At 43.9% G+C, this 15,982-nt stretch overlaps 1 protein-coding gene across 1 annotated transcript; it reads right to left on the bottom strand.

The window, feature by feature from the left end:
• Window positions 1–13,686: 13,686 nt before the first annotated feature.
• Window positions 13,687–15,270, bottom strand: WFDC9 (WAP four-disulfide core domain 9). The gene is made up of 2 exons (XM_074317868.2): window positions 14,981–15,270; window positions 13,687–13,956 (listed from the first exon to the last, which is right to left on the bottom strand). Exons 1-2 carry the CDS (start codon window positions 15,243–15,245, stop codon window positions 13,811–13,813), a joined length of 411 nt encoding a protein of 136 aa, XP_074173969.2. The 5' UTR covers window positions 15,246–15,270; the 3' UTR covers window positions 13,687–13,810.
• Between the last annotated feature and the right edge of the window lie 712 nt (window positions 15,271–15,982).

Below are 15,982 nucleotides of genomic sequence, written 5' to 3'. Positions count from 1 at the left end.
GTTAATTGCTATAAACTTCCTTCTTACGAGAACTGTTTTTGCAGCATCCCATAGGTTTTGGTATTTGTGTTCCCATTTATATTGTTTCAAGATATTTTTAAATTTCCCTTTTGATTTCTACTTTAACCCATTGTTTGTCCAAGAGTGTGTTGACTTCCACACTCTTGCAAATTTCCCAACTTTCCTCCTGTTACTGATTTCTAATTTCATACCAATGTAGTCAGATAAGATACTTGGTAGGATTTCAGTCTTCTTAAATTCGCTGTGACTTGTTTAGTGACCTACCTATCACATGATCTATTCTGAGAATGTTCCATGTGCACTTGAAAAGCATATTCTGCTGCTGGTGGATGAAATGTTCAGTATATGTCTCTGTTAGGTCCATTGGTCTAAAGTACGGTTCAAGTTCAGTATTTCCTTGTTGATTTTCTGTCTGATCTAGCCATTGTTGAAAGTGGGGTATTAAAGCCCCCTACTCTTATTGCCTTGTTGTCTATTGCTCCCTTTACCTCTGTTAGCACTTACTTAATCTATTTGAGGTGCTCTGATGTTGGGCCTATAGATTTACAATAGTTATATCTTCTTCATAACTTGACCCCTTTATCATTATATAAGGATTGTACTTGTAATTGTTAGTTTTTGGCTTAGTCTATTTTGCCTAAGTATAGCTACACCTACTCTCTTTTGGTTTTCATTTGCATAAAGTATCCTTTTCTATCCTTTCACTCTGTGCCTATGTTTGCTCTTAAAGCTTATGTGAGTCTCTTGTAGGCAGAATGTAGTTAGTTCTTGTTTGTTTGTTTTTAATCCATCTAGCTACTCTATGCCTTTTGATTAGAAAATTCAATCCATTTACATTTAGAGTGATTATTGATAGGTAAGAATACACTCCTGCTGACTTCCTTTGTAAATTAATGATTTTAAGTAGAGGTATGCTTTGATCACCTCCTCTCTTTACCGTTAGTGACTTTTGGAAGTTTTTGCTTTATGGTTTCCAGAAAGCTTACAGAAAACATATATATGATAGTGTATTTTGTGCTGATAACAACTTCAATCTCATATAAATATCCTTTTACTACCCCCCCTTTTTAATTTTGGGGTGTCACAACTTGCATCTTTCTATATTGTGTATTCAGTAACCAATTATTGTAGCTATAGCTATTTTCAATGCTTTTTCCCTTTGACTTTTATACTAGGGTCAAGTGGTTAACACAGCACCATACTGCAATATTAGAGTATTCTGAACCTGATGGTAATATGTACTTACTTGTACCAGTGTGTTGTATATGGTCATATGTTTTCATGTTACCAATTAGTGTCCCTGCAGTGGGGGCACACTGGAGCATGCTGTGACCCTGAGTCTAGTAGTGCGGGGTGCCAAATGTGAGGGCATGTGGTGGCACTAGGTCCAGAGGGATGTGATGTCGCTTTGGCTCCAGCTGCTAGGGTGCACAGCGTTAACAGCTGTGTGGTTCTTGGCAAGCACTGCAGATGGTCTGCGGTGGCTGCAAGGGCAGTTGGAGTCCTCAGCAGCACTTCCAGGTCCGACAACTAGAGACCGGGGTAGGCAATGGTGGTGACCAGAGCAGGTGGTGGGGGCCAGGGCATGGAGCAAGGGCCAGGGCCAACTATGGGGTATCTGGCAGCTGCAGCAGCCCTGGCTGTTGGTGTGCGACAGTGTGGCTGCTGGGTCTCAGCAGGGGCTCATGGCAGTGGAGGCCTGTGATAGTGATTGGGTCAAATGTGTGCAGTTGCACAGCTGGAGGGGCCATCTGCTGGTGAATACAGCGAGACAGTCAGTGAAGGTAGACAGGGTCTGATCCACGACGATAAGCAGCTAGAGGGGCCCGGGCTACTTGTGTGCTCTTTTATGGCTGCACAGTCTCCCCTGAAGCCAACCCCAGCTCTGAGTGTGCATACTGCAGTGGAGGCTGGTGACAGGTGTCAGACTGGCAGCATGCAAGCACAGAGCTGGAGGGTCCAGCCCCCAGCATGCACACTGCGGCAGAGGGCAGCCGTGGGGGTCTAGATTGGCATCTTTCACTCGCAGCTTCAGAGACCGGGACTGGCTGCCAGGGCAGCTCCTGGACTCCAACAGGGACAAGGAGGGACCCAGGTAGCTGGTGTCAGCTGCTGAAAATACCCGTGGGGCAAAAACTAGTGAAATCTTCAGCTGCTATGTCAGCTGTGCTGGCCGTGGGTTTCCTCAGTGGTGAAATCTGCTGGGTTTGTCTGCAGGTAAACAGGTCGCCGTTTACCACAATCACTCCCACCATGTGTCTGCTACTGGTAGCCCTGCTTTTCTCCCTGGTTCCTAGCTGTCTCTATGTCTCGGCTTTGCTGCTCTGGGTGAAGTGAAACAGAAGCCAGAGCTCTGTATGCAAAGGCTGGGGAATTGATCTCTCCATCTTCCTTACCTGGGGAGGGGAATTCTTTCTAACTGAGAGGTTTCCTTTTGGCACTGAGCTATGCTGGCATGGGGGATGGGACGATGCCAGCAAAATGTAGCTGTTCTTCCTTCTTACGGAGTTATTCTCAGGCTTTTTGTTCCACTGTGTTGCTGAAGTTTCTTAAGTGGCTCCAGAGCTCTCCCAGCGCTGTTTTTGTTCATGGAAGCTGTGTAGTTGTTGATCTTTGTGGGGGATGGAAGCTGGGGTCTCACACATCATCATTTTGTTTATATCACTCTGTTATCTATATTTTTGATACGTTGTCTTTTCATTTTGCAGTTCAAAATAGTTTCTATTTTGACCCATGTTCCTTAGAATTGTCTTTGCTTAATTTTTAATCAGATGGAAAAATTTTTTCTATTTATTTCTAGCTTGTTTCCACTATGGTCAGTTTGATTTCAATATGACATCTGTTGAGACATTTTTTAAGTGTCCCATGTGCTCTTGAAAAGAATGTATATTCCACAGAAATTCTGGATTCTTTTCGATGTAAGTTGATCAGTCACTTTTTCATTTATGTTGTTCAAATCTGCTATATCCTTACCGATTTTTTTTTCCTTATCATTCTATCAGTTACTGAGAGAAGTATGTTAAAACTGTCTACTGGTCAATCATGCATCTGGCAATGGAAGGCAGTTTTACTTGGGACAAATCCTTCCAGTAAAGCCAAAATGAGATTCCCCGCAGGGAATCCCAGCCCACTCTTTTGAAGGCCAACCACCTCCCACTTCTGCAGCTTCCAGAGTCGGTTAACTCCAGGCTTTGAAACAAGACAGCCAAGTGCAAAGGCTCTTGGAGTTGTTTAGTGCACCTGGGGATGAAAGAGTGTCCGATCTACCAGATGGCTCCAGATTTTTTTCTCAACTCTTCTTTTCTCTAATTTCTCAGCAGGAAACAGTTCATTGGTTTTGTCCTAAGGCAATCACCCCCTGCTAGTCTAGGAGAACACTAAGGACCTTGCTCAGCTCAGTTAATGCTTTCTCCTACTCCCCAACCCTATTCCCCATTGACCCCCCTATTATAAGCACATCTCTGGCCCCTGGCATAGATGTATTTCAGGGAACTCAAGTACAGAGGCATTTGAGAATGAGATCTATATATTCAGTCGCCATCCACTTGCTGAGTGAACTTGGGTAGGTTCGGGCACCTGTCTGTGACTGTTTGTTCTCCTCTGCTAATTGTAGGAATCAATACTTGTTCCAATGGATATAAGAACAGAGACCAAAAAGGGAAAGTTGGCAAATTAGATCATGCGAGGGTCATAGAGTTTAATATCAAATTTATGATCCAACCTTGTCCATAACTTCCTCTGTTGTCGTTGGGGTCAGGGAGACGACAGAGTATCAGCCTTTCGTTGCCTTCACAGTCCCTTTTTCTCCCCCTATTTCTGTATTTAATCTTGTCAAGGAGGAAAAAAAGACTTTCACTTTTAGGTATCTCAGTTCCTCCCCATTCTTCAAGGTAAGACAAAGCATCTTTTCTTCCAGAAAACCTGATACCACAATCTGTAGCAACCCCTCTGTCTTCTATACATTAAGGCACTGATGGTATGTCCCATTGGTCCCTTCTTGTCAGGCCCCATCCTGGTTTCCACTTGTTTGGATCAGAAGAATTAACCCTTCCTTGGGCTATATGCCAACAAATAGTTTTAGTGACACCTCCACTCATGTGGAGCGGTCCTTGCCACAACCTGGACACATGGTAGGCTCTCTACGACCCACTGAAGCTTGCTTATTCTTTCTAAGAGTATTTACATTTTGAAAACATCCTTGTAGATCCCAAATGATTGAATAAATAATGGTAACAAATCAGGCATTGTCTGGAAAGAGAATTTGGTGAGACCAGTGGAATGTTCTCACCTTTAGGGAAGATTGTACCTCCGTGGAGTAGTTAAAAGAGGCTGTAGCTTGTGGGGAAACTACTAGACTCACAAGCTTGAGATGACAGGAGAAAGGCTACACCAAAGGATCTCAGAGTGACAATGTTTTCTGTAGCCTTAAGAACATCCACACATAAGAAGTTTTCCCCAGGAATCTTAGTTAATAAACAAAGAGAAGTAGAATCCAGGAGTCCTGGCTAAGAAGATCAAGCATCTAAAGGGTGAGAAGGCAAGGAGATCCAAACTGGGAGGCTTAGGTGTTGGGGGCTTAGGTAAAGGGGGAGAGGGGGCAGGGAGTATAGAAGAAACAGAAGTCCTGGGTTACTGACACAGCGTATGTATCAAGGAATTGAGGCTGATAATATAATTGCTCTCAGGGAAGAGGGTTGACACGTAGAAAAGACATTGCCCTGGGCCCACTCCCCTACCCACAGCTGGGGCAATAAAATGATACCACTGGAGGTCACGTAGCATTCTTCCATGGTCTCCCAGGTAACTCCAACGCTCAATGGTGGTTTAAGGGGGTAACAGTGGACATGATGTTTCTGATTTTGTTGTCCAGACTGCTGTGCTCTGGAAGAGAGAAGGAGTCGGTATTCATTAGCCACACAGATTTCAGTAAGTGTTACAGATCCTCCCAAACCCTGGGCCAAGGATGTTTTCTGTGGTTTGGAAGATGCCCACACAAGCCTTTTCCCAGGGTGTTTTTAGTCCAAAGAGCAAAGAAACATACATGTCAGACCTCCTGGGGTTTGGATAAATCAGGTAGGCCTGCAAGTGGAGAGTGGGGACCTTGGGGCTGAGATAAAGAGGCAAAGGTCCCCAGACTGGATTGGATATGGGACTGGGGAAGCATAGTCTCCTGCTGTCTGTCTCCCCGCAGGTTGGGAGTCCATAGTCTTTGAGAACTGAATGACGAGGGAAGGTGCTTCTTAGAGCCCACCGACTTCTTGGAGAAGCATGCAGACATTTCCCACAAGGCACTGCAGCAATAATGACTAATTAGACATTCTGAGTGTAACTGGCATTCAGCGGCATGTTCCTCCTCCACGGGAATTTTCCGTTTTGGCTTTGGTAAAACTGAGACGGAACACATGAGCAGTGACTCCCAGAAGAAGAGTTTTTCTCACTGTTAGCAGCTCCTTCGAGGCCCCAGGACCCAGTCCATTGCTTTCTCTTCTTCCTCGTCCTGCCCAGGGACTTGGGGCCCTTTTGGTTCCTAGAGTCAAGATCCTGCTCCCACCCTCCTAACAAACTCACCACCATAATGTCACCCCCATAGAATTTAACGTCACAGAACCTGAGTCCTGAAACCCGAGTCTCAGAACAAAGAATCCCAAGAGATCGTCTAGTTTCCCACTCTCATTTTACGTGGTGGGAGGAACTGAGTCCCAGAGTAGGGAAGGGGCCTACCTTGCACCGCCACTGCTCCACTCCTGCCTGAAATGGCCCTCAAAACCTAGCTCTTTCCTAGAAACTTTGGTCACTAGTTCTTTACCCACTCCTCTCCCTTCAATTCTACTGATTTTAATTTTTTTTTTAACCCAGTGGTTCCAAACTTCTCTTCATCAAGCATGCATTTTGTTTCTCCTCCCCATGCCCAAGCTTCTGAAATGTCCAAGTCCCTAAACAAAAGGCATATTTCAAGGAATAATTCATAGCCTTTTTCCAATTTGCTGCTTATCCTTGGAGCTCCTGAAGACATCAACTCCTGGAGGTTCACGTTTGGCACCTCCACGCGGTATCTGAACCCCGTGGAGCTTCTCACTGCTAAGTGTCCTCCTGGACAAAAATCACCACATAGCCACCACTGTCCCGCCAGCACATGGAAAAACATTGTTACTTGTAGCGTCAGGAGAACTAAAGCATGAGAACTAAGCATTCAGATTTCTTCATGTATCTTGGCTTGAAAAAGGACCCAACACCAGCCATGCCAGCCCCTGGTTCCTCTCTGTAATTGCGCTGGGAAAGGTCCCTTTATTTTCTACCCACTCTTCATTCTGAAGCCCAGCCAGAGTACCTACTGTAAAATGGAAATCCAATGACAGAATCAACTCTTCCTCTCCGGGTTCCTGACACAGGATCACCACACAGCAGCATGTCAGCACCTGGAGAACCAACCACGTCATGGTGTTGACTCTGGATAGGAGGGGATCCAGGATTTTTACCAGGTTCTGCTGGGGGGTAGAAAGGGGTCTCAGGGTGAGGAGTTAGGAGCACACGTGGCTGGTCTCATCTGGTTCTGCCTCTCCCCCTCCCACCACTCATTGGCTGGGCATTGTCTTCTCATGAGGTACTTCCTTCCCTTATACTCTACCCTCCTCTCATTGCAGCAAAGAATTCTTCAGAACTGCATAATTTTTTATTTTAGAAATTTGAAAAACACAGAACAGTACAATGAAGAGGAATAAGGCCGTATCAGCTATCCATGACCTAGTTAGCTACTAGTGTCATTTATCTTTCATGAAAGACAGCTGTAAACTCCCATTTTTAAGGAAATAGTATTATATATATTTATTTACATAAGTATTTTTCAAGCCATTTAAGAAAATTAGTAAATATACGTAAATTAAAATTTAAAAATCATCGGTCTTTTAAAAATTGAGCACAAAATTTGAAGAGGAACACTTTTTTCTAAGTCTGAACGTCCCCAACATGTTCTGTGTTTCACAATAATTAGCTCCTAAATGATACCAGCACAGTTCATTTTTAAAGCATACTTAATTTACAATTTTGTAACTATATTATTAACTTTATATCACTCAATTCCGTTAAAGTAATTTTGGAGGGTGACGTCAGCAGGACGAGTGAATAAGCCTCCCCTGCTTGAGTCCCCCCTCTACAATGACAATTTGGCATTCAGTCACAGACAAAAGTGCCCTCAGGGGAGCTGTGGGATCCATAACCACAGCCAAGGGGCCCGGGAGGAGTCTCACCCATGCGTCGGGTAATAGGCATACAGACCTCGGTCCTTGTGTGGGACCCTGAAGTGGCCTGTGAACTGACGCTAGCCCGCCTCGGCCACAGTCTAGAAGCCACTGGAGAATATTCATTTGGACAGTCACCCACAGATGAGTCTTTGTGCAAATCCAGGAGTCCAACAGACAAGTTTCATCACACTGTCAGAGCAAAAAAAATCAAGTTTGGATGCATTGAAGAGGTTAAGAGGAACAGTTTGACTTTACCTGCCCCCCAGCTATCCAGATTTTTAAAAATAAATCCTCTAAGGAATTGTGCATGCAAAAATGCTTGTTGTCCGTGAATCCAGGCAAGAGGGTGTATAGTCACTGACGTCATACTTTAGTGTGTTTCATGCTCACATTATGTGACATGTTGTACACTATTGATGTCATCTTCCCCACATTGCTAAGTGAAAATATCATCTATGAAAATAAAAGCCTTATGAATAAAGTGCATGAGCCAAAGAGGACTAGAAAAGCCCATAATATTTGAAGGAAAATGGTAAGTATTCAGCGTATTGAGAATGAGGAACACAGGAAAGACATAAACTTGGCCACCTGCCTGCTCTCATGCACTGTGCATGATTCTTCTATGCACAAGAAAATAAATTATGAAAGTTTCTTGGGCCACGGGGAGTCACTGGATCATGGCATAATATTGTTGCATGCTAGAGAAATATGCACGTAGATTGATAGGCACAGTCATTGTGGGAGGGAATCAAGTGCCAGGTTGATACAGCAGATGGTGTTGAATATTCTCAAATATCTCAAGAAGAATACGATGGACAAAGGAGATAGTTCTGTGAAGAAGTTGAATTTCCAAGAGTCTGGAATAGTTTCAAGGGATTTGAGGACGGAGAAAGACTGTTTAATTTACATACATAACATAAAGCAACAAAAGCAAATTTTACCTGTTTATCTAACAGGCTTTCAAAACCACCTCTTCAACCACATCCATATCCCCACCTTCAGAGACACTTGAAGCCTTCAGTTCCTGAGACATTTTGTGGTTCTTTGGCTTAAATCAGCTGGCTTTCCAGTTCTCACCCTGCCCCCACTCAAAACTCACACAGTACAGACATATCCTCCAGGCAGTTTGGTTTTATCTTTTCCAATCTAGTAAGAGACTTACAAATTATCCAGGAGGAGGCTGGAGGACTTTAGGAGTCCCCATCAAAAAAAACTAACTACTTAGGGGATGCTTAAGATGAGCTGATTCAGCTGGGGTGCGTTCTTTGGCTCTGCCCCCTTCCTATTAGTGTCCTATTTCTGTCCCAAGTAGAAGGGGAAAGAGATGAGGTGACAAAAAGTGTTCGATTCTGATATTCTGATTGTCAAGCAACTAATTATGTCCCTAAAAATGATTGCTTTGGCATTGTGGAATGTCCCAGACGAATGGAATAACGTTCCTTCAAATATTCAAAGGCAGGATAAATAGGAGAAGATGCCTTTAAAAAAAAATCAAAACTCAAAATTTAAGCAACTGCTCACCTTGGAGCCCAGCCAACTTTCAGTGACTGATAGAAAGATGGGTGGATAGGAATTGTTTCATCTTGAAAATACGGCTACATGCGACTACAGAGAAACACAAGGAATGTTCCTGTGTAGTGCTGGATTGTCTGCGTATTGTGGATTTAAAATCGTCTGTTATTTAATGTCAAGTCTCATAGATCCCAGTAAAATATCTTGGATGTATAATATTGCAGCAAGAGATAAAGCCAGATCCTGAAGAAAGCTCTTTCTTCCCTGGCTGATCTTGTCTAGCAACTTTAAGAATATCTGGGAATTCAAAGCTATTAAGGAAGGCTTGACTTAGGATTTCTCCAGGCTTACCATGTGCTTCAGTGAATTGGTCCAATGTTGTCATGTCTTACTCAAGAGCATTTTAGGGAACAAAATTGGCTTTAATATCATGCCCTCTTCAGCCCTTTGGAATTTAAGGATGGGGGAAGGCGTGTGGACAGGCTGGTTGGACTTTAGTAACCATTTTCTTTAAAGCTTTTTTCCTAGAATTTGCTATTCTAGGCATTGAGCTATTTATCTCATGCACCGATGCCAGTTTGAATGGTCTTAGGACCGTTTCATACCAGCAAAGTTGCATACCAAGAGAAAGAAGTCTGTTGCATTAGCCAATTGCAATCCAGTTAGAGTGTAGCCTTAATACCTTATTCACAAATACACCTTTCAGGAGCTAATGTAGGCCAACAGGTTTAGGTTCAGGGAGTACATATATAATGGGGCATTTTTCTAAATTAAAGCTGAACAATTGTCTTAGGCAGGGTGACAAACCATTCCAGTTTGCCCCAGACCGAAAGGGTTCCCTGGACACGAGAATTTTAATGCTAACACCAGGAAAATCTCAAGTAAATTAAGATAAGTTGGTTACCCTAGTCTTAGATCAGCTTTCCTAGAAACAGACCTGAGACAGGAACTCAGGTACATGTGAATTATTGAAGGAGTATCCCTCACCAAGGAATGCCCTTCAGTAAAAACATCTAAGGGAGTGAGGAAAGTAGAATTAGGCAAGGGACTGAGCAAGGGCGTGATCTCAGATAAAGACTAACTTTGGCCTGAACCAAAGCTCTGAAGTGTGTATCTCACTACAGAGTTGCTCCATCCAGAGGCAGAAGAGCCAGGCTCTGGCCCGTTACTGCCCGTGTTCACCACCACCACCACCACCAGAGGCAGATGTCAGGGAGAAGAAATTTTCCTCTACCCTTCTAAGTTCTTCTGGCTTGTCTAAGAATTAAATTGACACGAGACAGATTAACAGGAGAAAACCCAAATTTAATTATATATGTATGTGCAGAGATTCCATAAGAATATGGGAGGCCCAAGGACAAGTTGGGCAGTTGAAGCTTATATGCCATCTTGAGGTAAGGAGAAAGGAGTAGTCGTTTGGGAGGAAGGCAATTCACATGGAGAAGATAAAAGAAAATGTATGGTAAATGTTTGCTGGGCCATGCGGAGACAGTGGGTCACACAGAGTAGACGCTAGGCTCTGCTGAGTCTCTCCCACCACACCTGGTTAAATTATACTATAGACACTTATGTTGATAACTCCGTTCCTGGAGCAAGCCCTCCATCTAAATTTTTTAGGCAGTTAGGAGGAAGGTCAAGGTTCTTCCTGAGTCTTTTGTTTCTTGAAAATCAAATAATCTTCCTGCCAGAGACACATTTAGAGGTGGCAAATTTTGCTTCCTTACACAGGCATATCCAGCTGAGGTGACTCCCATCAACTGAGGGCAATTCTCTGGAGTAGGTCACAGATGTACACCTTTAATCAGAGCACTTTCAGGAGCTGAGAGATGATCCGTAAAGGGAGTTTGGTCAGAGTAACAAGAGTGTCTTTTATAGTAACTCATTGACATATATGCTTGATGCTACTGGGCAACAGAGATGGGTTATGTCAATAGGTGATTGTCTCAGCATTCACTACCACTCTGTCTCAATAACAAAGATGCTGGTAGTCTCTCCCCAGCCCAACCCGAAGTCTACTAGCATTAACCACCATGACAAGGAAGGACAATTTGGGCTTCCTGTCTTCTTCAGTGGGTGGCATAGCTGAAGTTTCAGTTGATGCTCAGTTTACACAGTCCAGAGCTCTTGTGTTACTTGTCTATGTGGCTGGCAGAGTAACAGTGGTGTCCCTGTGTCCACATTTTACTGACCCCCTTGGGGTCCTTCCTCTTCTCTGTGCCAATTACCCTTCTGCTAACATTGACCAAGCAACATCTTCTTTCCCTTCCACCTCTCATGACCCAGGCGTGGCAAATGAAGGTGTGAATGAGATATGATATTGAAGGGGAGCAGAATTTGTCACCCTAAAATATGTCTCTTTGGCATAGGGATTATTTTAGACTGGTTATTTGGAAGAAACTGCAGATACAGGAGAAGTTCTGAAAACCAGTAAAAACTGCCCTTTTGTAAGAAACATTTACATGCATATATAAGGGAAATCTCCATTGGTAAAGGTGTCCTTCTCTCTGTACCCGGCTGAGAAGGATGCATTTAGATCTCTAGAAACTCTTTATCATGGAAAAGGCAACAACTTAGTTTTTCATAGCAGCCATACCCTTGTTTACTGTGCCTTTCCTGGTAACCTCCTATACTGGCCTTCCCCTTCTCCCCAACAGCTTTTTTCTTTAGCTGAAGATGGTATTTAAGGTGTGATGGCTTATGCCATTTCAGGGAGCTACTCAGTTTTCCTGGGTCTCTCCCATGTACAGGAAGTATACATGTCACTAAACTTCTATTTGTTTTTCTCTTGCTAATTTGTCTTTTATTGGGGGTGGGGGTGGGGGGTGAGGCAGGGGGTCATCAGTCAAGAACCTAATATGGTAGAGAGAAAAATTAGTTTTCTTCCCCCACAATATCAAGGCCAACTAAGAGGATAATCTTTTCCTTCCCTAGTCCTTCCTCTGGGGACCCATAACCTTTTGTCCTTCTCTACTTTTGTTGTCAGGAAGGAGTAACCACTGTCACCCTGAAGAGCTACAAGTCCTCCCTTCCCTGAAGACGAGGACGAAGCCCCACTCCTGAAGGACATTCACCCGCATGCCTGAGCCCTTACTCTGAGCTCTAAGGCACTGACCAGTGTTCTGTTAGGCCTTCGTTCCATGCCTGGCTTTAGTGTTTTCTGCATCACATTCTGAAGCCTTTCCTTGGGCTGCACAGTTGACAAGTATGATGTACTGACCCGCCCATCTAAGTGAGACTATCTGGTCCTCTGGGCCAGGAAGAGGAACACACCTGGATATGTAGTAGATACTCTATAATCTCCTCATCTAGGGGACATTATGTTTTTTAAATGATTTTCAAGATACAAACAACAAATTCTAGAAATTCAGATATAATCTGGGGAGATGATATGGGCAGGGCAGCCTGCTTTGCATTACCTGAAATCTGAAGATATGAGTAAAACTGCCAGGAAGACAGAACTGACCTGGCAGGAATAATAAGGTACTGGAGATGGAAGAAGGAAGAGTCATTCTGGAAGCTCAAAGTACCCACCCTGAAGGCAGGAATGCTTTTGCTAATACCAGGAGATGCCAGCTGCTTGCCAGCAGAGTCTTTGTTCAGTTGGACAGCGTGTTAGGGGGGCCAGGGTCTTGGGTCTTGGTTTGAGATAAGTAGACAGGTCAGAGATTGCCATGTGTTCACCAAATTCCTTTCTCTGTTGTTCTTGGACATACAGATAGACTGTATTTCCTAATCTCCTTTGCAGATAAGTGGGACTATATGACTACATTATGGCAAATAGAATGTGGATACAAATGATGAACTCTACTTCTAAGCCTGATCTTTATAAACCTTCTGTTTGAGCCTCCATGCTACCTTTCTTCTCGCATCTGCTGGCAGAGGAGGCCCTGGGAGATGGTGGAGCTATAGATGGATGGCGCCCAGGGTCCTTGAGTCATGGTACGGGTGGTGGTTTACTGACCACCCTCAGTGACATGTATTGTGAATGAGAAGTCTGTGTTAACCCATGACATCTTCAGAAATCTCTGTATTTTTGTTACAGCCGTGAGACTACTTGACTATGTGGTTTACTGACCACCCTCAGTGACATGTATTGTGAATGAGAAGTCTGTGTTAACCCATGACATCTTCAGAAATCTCTGTATTTTTGTTACAGCCGTGAGACTACTTGACTAATACATCAGTCTAACCGGGAAGGCAGAGCTGGGTGCCTGAGCCCATAATGGAATGGGAACAACCGTTAGGACACTTGGGGATTATAATGAGAGAAATGGAGTCATGGGGATGGAGTACAAAAAATTTCAGAGCCCTCAGGTTGGTATATCAGTTTATTTGGCAAAGACTTGAGCCTTCTCAGGAGAGAGAGGTCAAGGAGAGAACAGACAGGTCCTCAGCTGGAGCCAGTGGTATTGCAACAGGGAGCCAGGCAGCACTCTTCTTAGACCACGTAGTCATCTCCTGCCCACAGGAGGGTGAGCCCCCTAGAAACTAGGGTTTAGAATGAATTTAAAGGGTTCTCTGGAAGAGAAAATTAAATGGTTAAAAGTCAGGGAACCCTAAGGGACCTCCATTCCCAAACATAATAACACCCTTGGCTCCAGTTAACGGGAACAAGAATTCTTTCTGTAAGATCAGGAGTTACCCACTTTTAAGCCATTTTACCCAAGAGGTTTGCCAGTGGAGCAGATAGGTGGAGACCAGGTCTCCTTGGTCCTGGCTGAGACCAGGGGCCAGCAGAGGCCAGACTACAGAGGCAGTAACTGGGGGCTTGAACAGAGGAGGGGTAAACAAACTGATGGATGATGGTTTGGGGGGAACTGAATGAGAGTGAGGGGGAAAAAAAAAAGGAGGTCCCATGTTAGTATTTTAGTTTATTTTGTAGTGAGTGGCAACCTAGGTGTGGAGTTAGGAGAGCATTGCCTGATGCTACCTGTCTCTTTGACCAGGATTTCGGTGACGGCAGCCTTCTGTTCCAGGCCACACCTTCTGAATGTGAGGGAGGAAGCATGCTCAGGCCCAACCTTCCCTCAGCAACCAACTCACTCATTGTCCAAGCAGATGTTTCCACAGAAGGTCCAGCAGCATGTATGATTCAGATATACACATCCTTGTGATTTAGTGCACCTTTTCGCACAATACTTTAACGGAGGCTGTATCCAGCACTGTTCAATTTTTCTTTCTTCAGCTGGAACTGAGATGGTAGAAGTTGGCAGGGTCTATCCATCTACAGCTTAGAGAAGAAATCCTTCTCAAGTTTAACAATTCCTGAGCTCTGGAACCTAAACTCCAAAGCCAGAAAGTATTTCTCTGCCTTTCGAGAAAAGTCCCTGCCTTGAATTCCCAGGAAACCATCCTTTCATGACATGCCTTCTCTCTTTCCACATGTCCCCCACAGCACTGCAAGCTTTCAAACCCTCTCCAAGTTCCCTAAAGATAGGACTTAGGACACCATCACCATGTATGACACCACCTCAACCAAATCTATTCTCATCTAACCTTAGATGTCAGGACCCGCAATACCCGCTCACTCTTTTAGCAAATTTCCACACCCAACTTGCAGAACGGAAAACTGAGCTGGAGGAGACTAGGAACCTACTTTTCCCCTTTTCCGTTCTCTTCCCTGTTGATACCATCTAAGCGTTCAGCCTATCCCCAAATTCCATATCTTTTTCTGACCCACAACCCTCCCTCTCAGTCCCTTCATTTCCCCCATTTCTTATCAGATGACCCCAAACTTTGACTCACTAAGGACCTCTTATTTGTTTTGCTTAGTTTTTTTAAATGGTTTAAAAGATTCTTCCCCTCAAACAAAATGAATGTGTTAAAATGTTACCCTTTTGGTATTCATCAAAGGCTCACTCAAATCAGACACTGAGATTCTGAAAATGTGGGCTCAGAGGGAAGCTCTGTGTTGGTGTTTCCTCTGCCCAAGCTGGTCTAACACTGGAAAATATTATTTCCTGTGAGCTTATGAAATGTAGATAAAAACTACATTCCATTTCCATATACCCATTATTGCTTTCAGGTCTCGAGAGGGGACTTGAAGGGGACCGTATTGGGAACATCCAACCTAATCTTTCTTGGATGTCTCTGCTTCAACGAGGGTTCTGATCCTTTGAAGGGAGATCCTGGAAATCGGGCCCAGAATCAGGTATGCCAGACACCCCAGGCCTGGGCAGAACACCATCCTCCCTGGCCACGCCACCTACATAAAGGTTTTTTCCTGATTCCTCCCAGCACAGGCAGAAGCATCACAACCCCACAGATGAGAATGATGCGTAGGAGAGCCCAGGGCTTCATGGTGGTCTCTATGTGTGTGTGGATCAAGTTCTGGCAGAAGACAGGTCTCCAAATGCTGCTAGAAGTAGAAAAGAAATCAGGTCGAGAACAGGGTAGGAAAGGGCGAGAAAATGCGTGTGAATATTGTATTCTTTCTGGTCCTTTTCCTTCACACTCTCTGGCACTTAACAACATAATAAGCTAGTCACTGGCTTCTTCAGGCTTCTTCCCCATCTCACATTACCTACCGCTTCCTTTGCAAAATTACTTAAAAATGCATTGCTATTTTTTTGATTAAAAAGCAATAAATCTTCAGATTGTATAAATTGTAAAACAAACAAACAAAAAATACAAAGAGGAAATGGATAAGCATTAGGAATTCCACCACCACGGACGGAGAGAACCAATATATGTGTATCCTTTTACGTTGTCGTTATTTTTGTGACGTTGGAATAATAGAACACGTTAAGTGTCCTGATTTTTTATTTCAGGATGTATGGAACCAGACGGTATAATTTAGTCACGACCCTAAAACAAACAGTACCAGAGTGATTCGGGTGAGTGAGGAGATGGATTACTCAGAAGGACTTGAGAAAAATAATGGCCAACAAATGGTCAGAGGACTCTTCAAACTTTCATCTACATAGATGGTCCAAACGCAAGTTTTAGGCACGTGAATCATTGACACATTGACTTTGAGGCAAATTGGATTTAGGTGGCTTGAGGAGAGTCAAGAGCAAGAGAAGGAGATTATGGAGAGAAAGAAAAGGAGGAGAAAAGTCCTTAAAATGTAAAAGATTGGCTATTTGGGAGCTTCCACTCATAGACACTTACATCGGCTCTGCAACCTACTCCATTCAGAACCCACACCCCTGCCAGCTTGCCTTGGTGTGGTTTGATAGAGAGAAATTGTCAAGTGAAGGTGTTGAGGT

The sequence above is a fragment of the Rhinolophus sinicus genome, chromosome 13, assembly GCF_057876585.1.
Source record: "Rhinolophus sinicus isolate RSI-liver-muscle chromosome 13, RSI-T2T, whole genome shotgun sequence".
NCBI lineage: Eukaryota > Metazoa > Chordata > Mammalia > Chiroptera > Rhinolophidae > Rhinolophus > Rhinolophus sinicus.
Note: the sequence above shows the minus strand (reverse complement) of the source record. Positions and strands in the feature narration are given on the sequence as shown.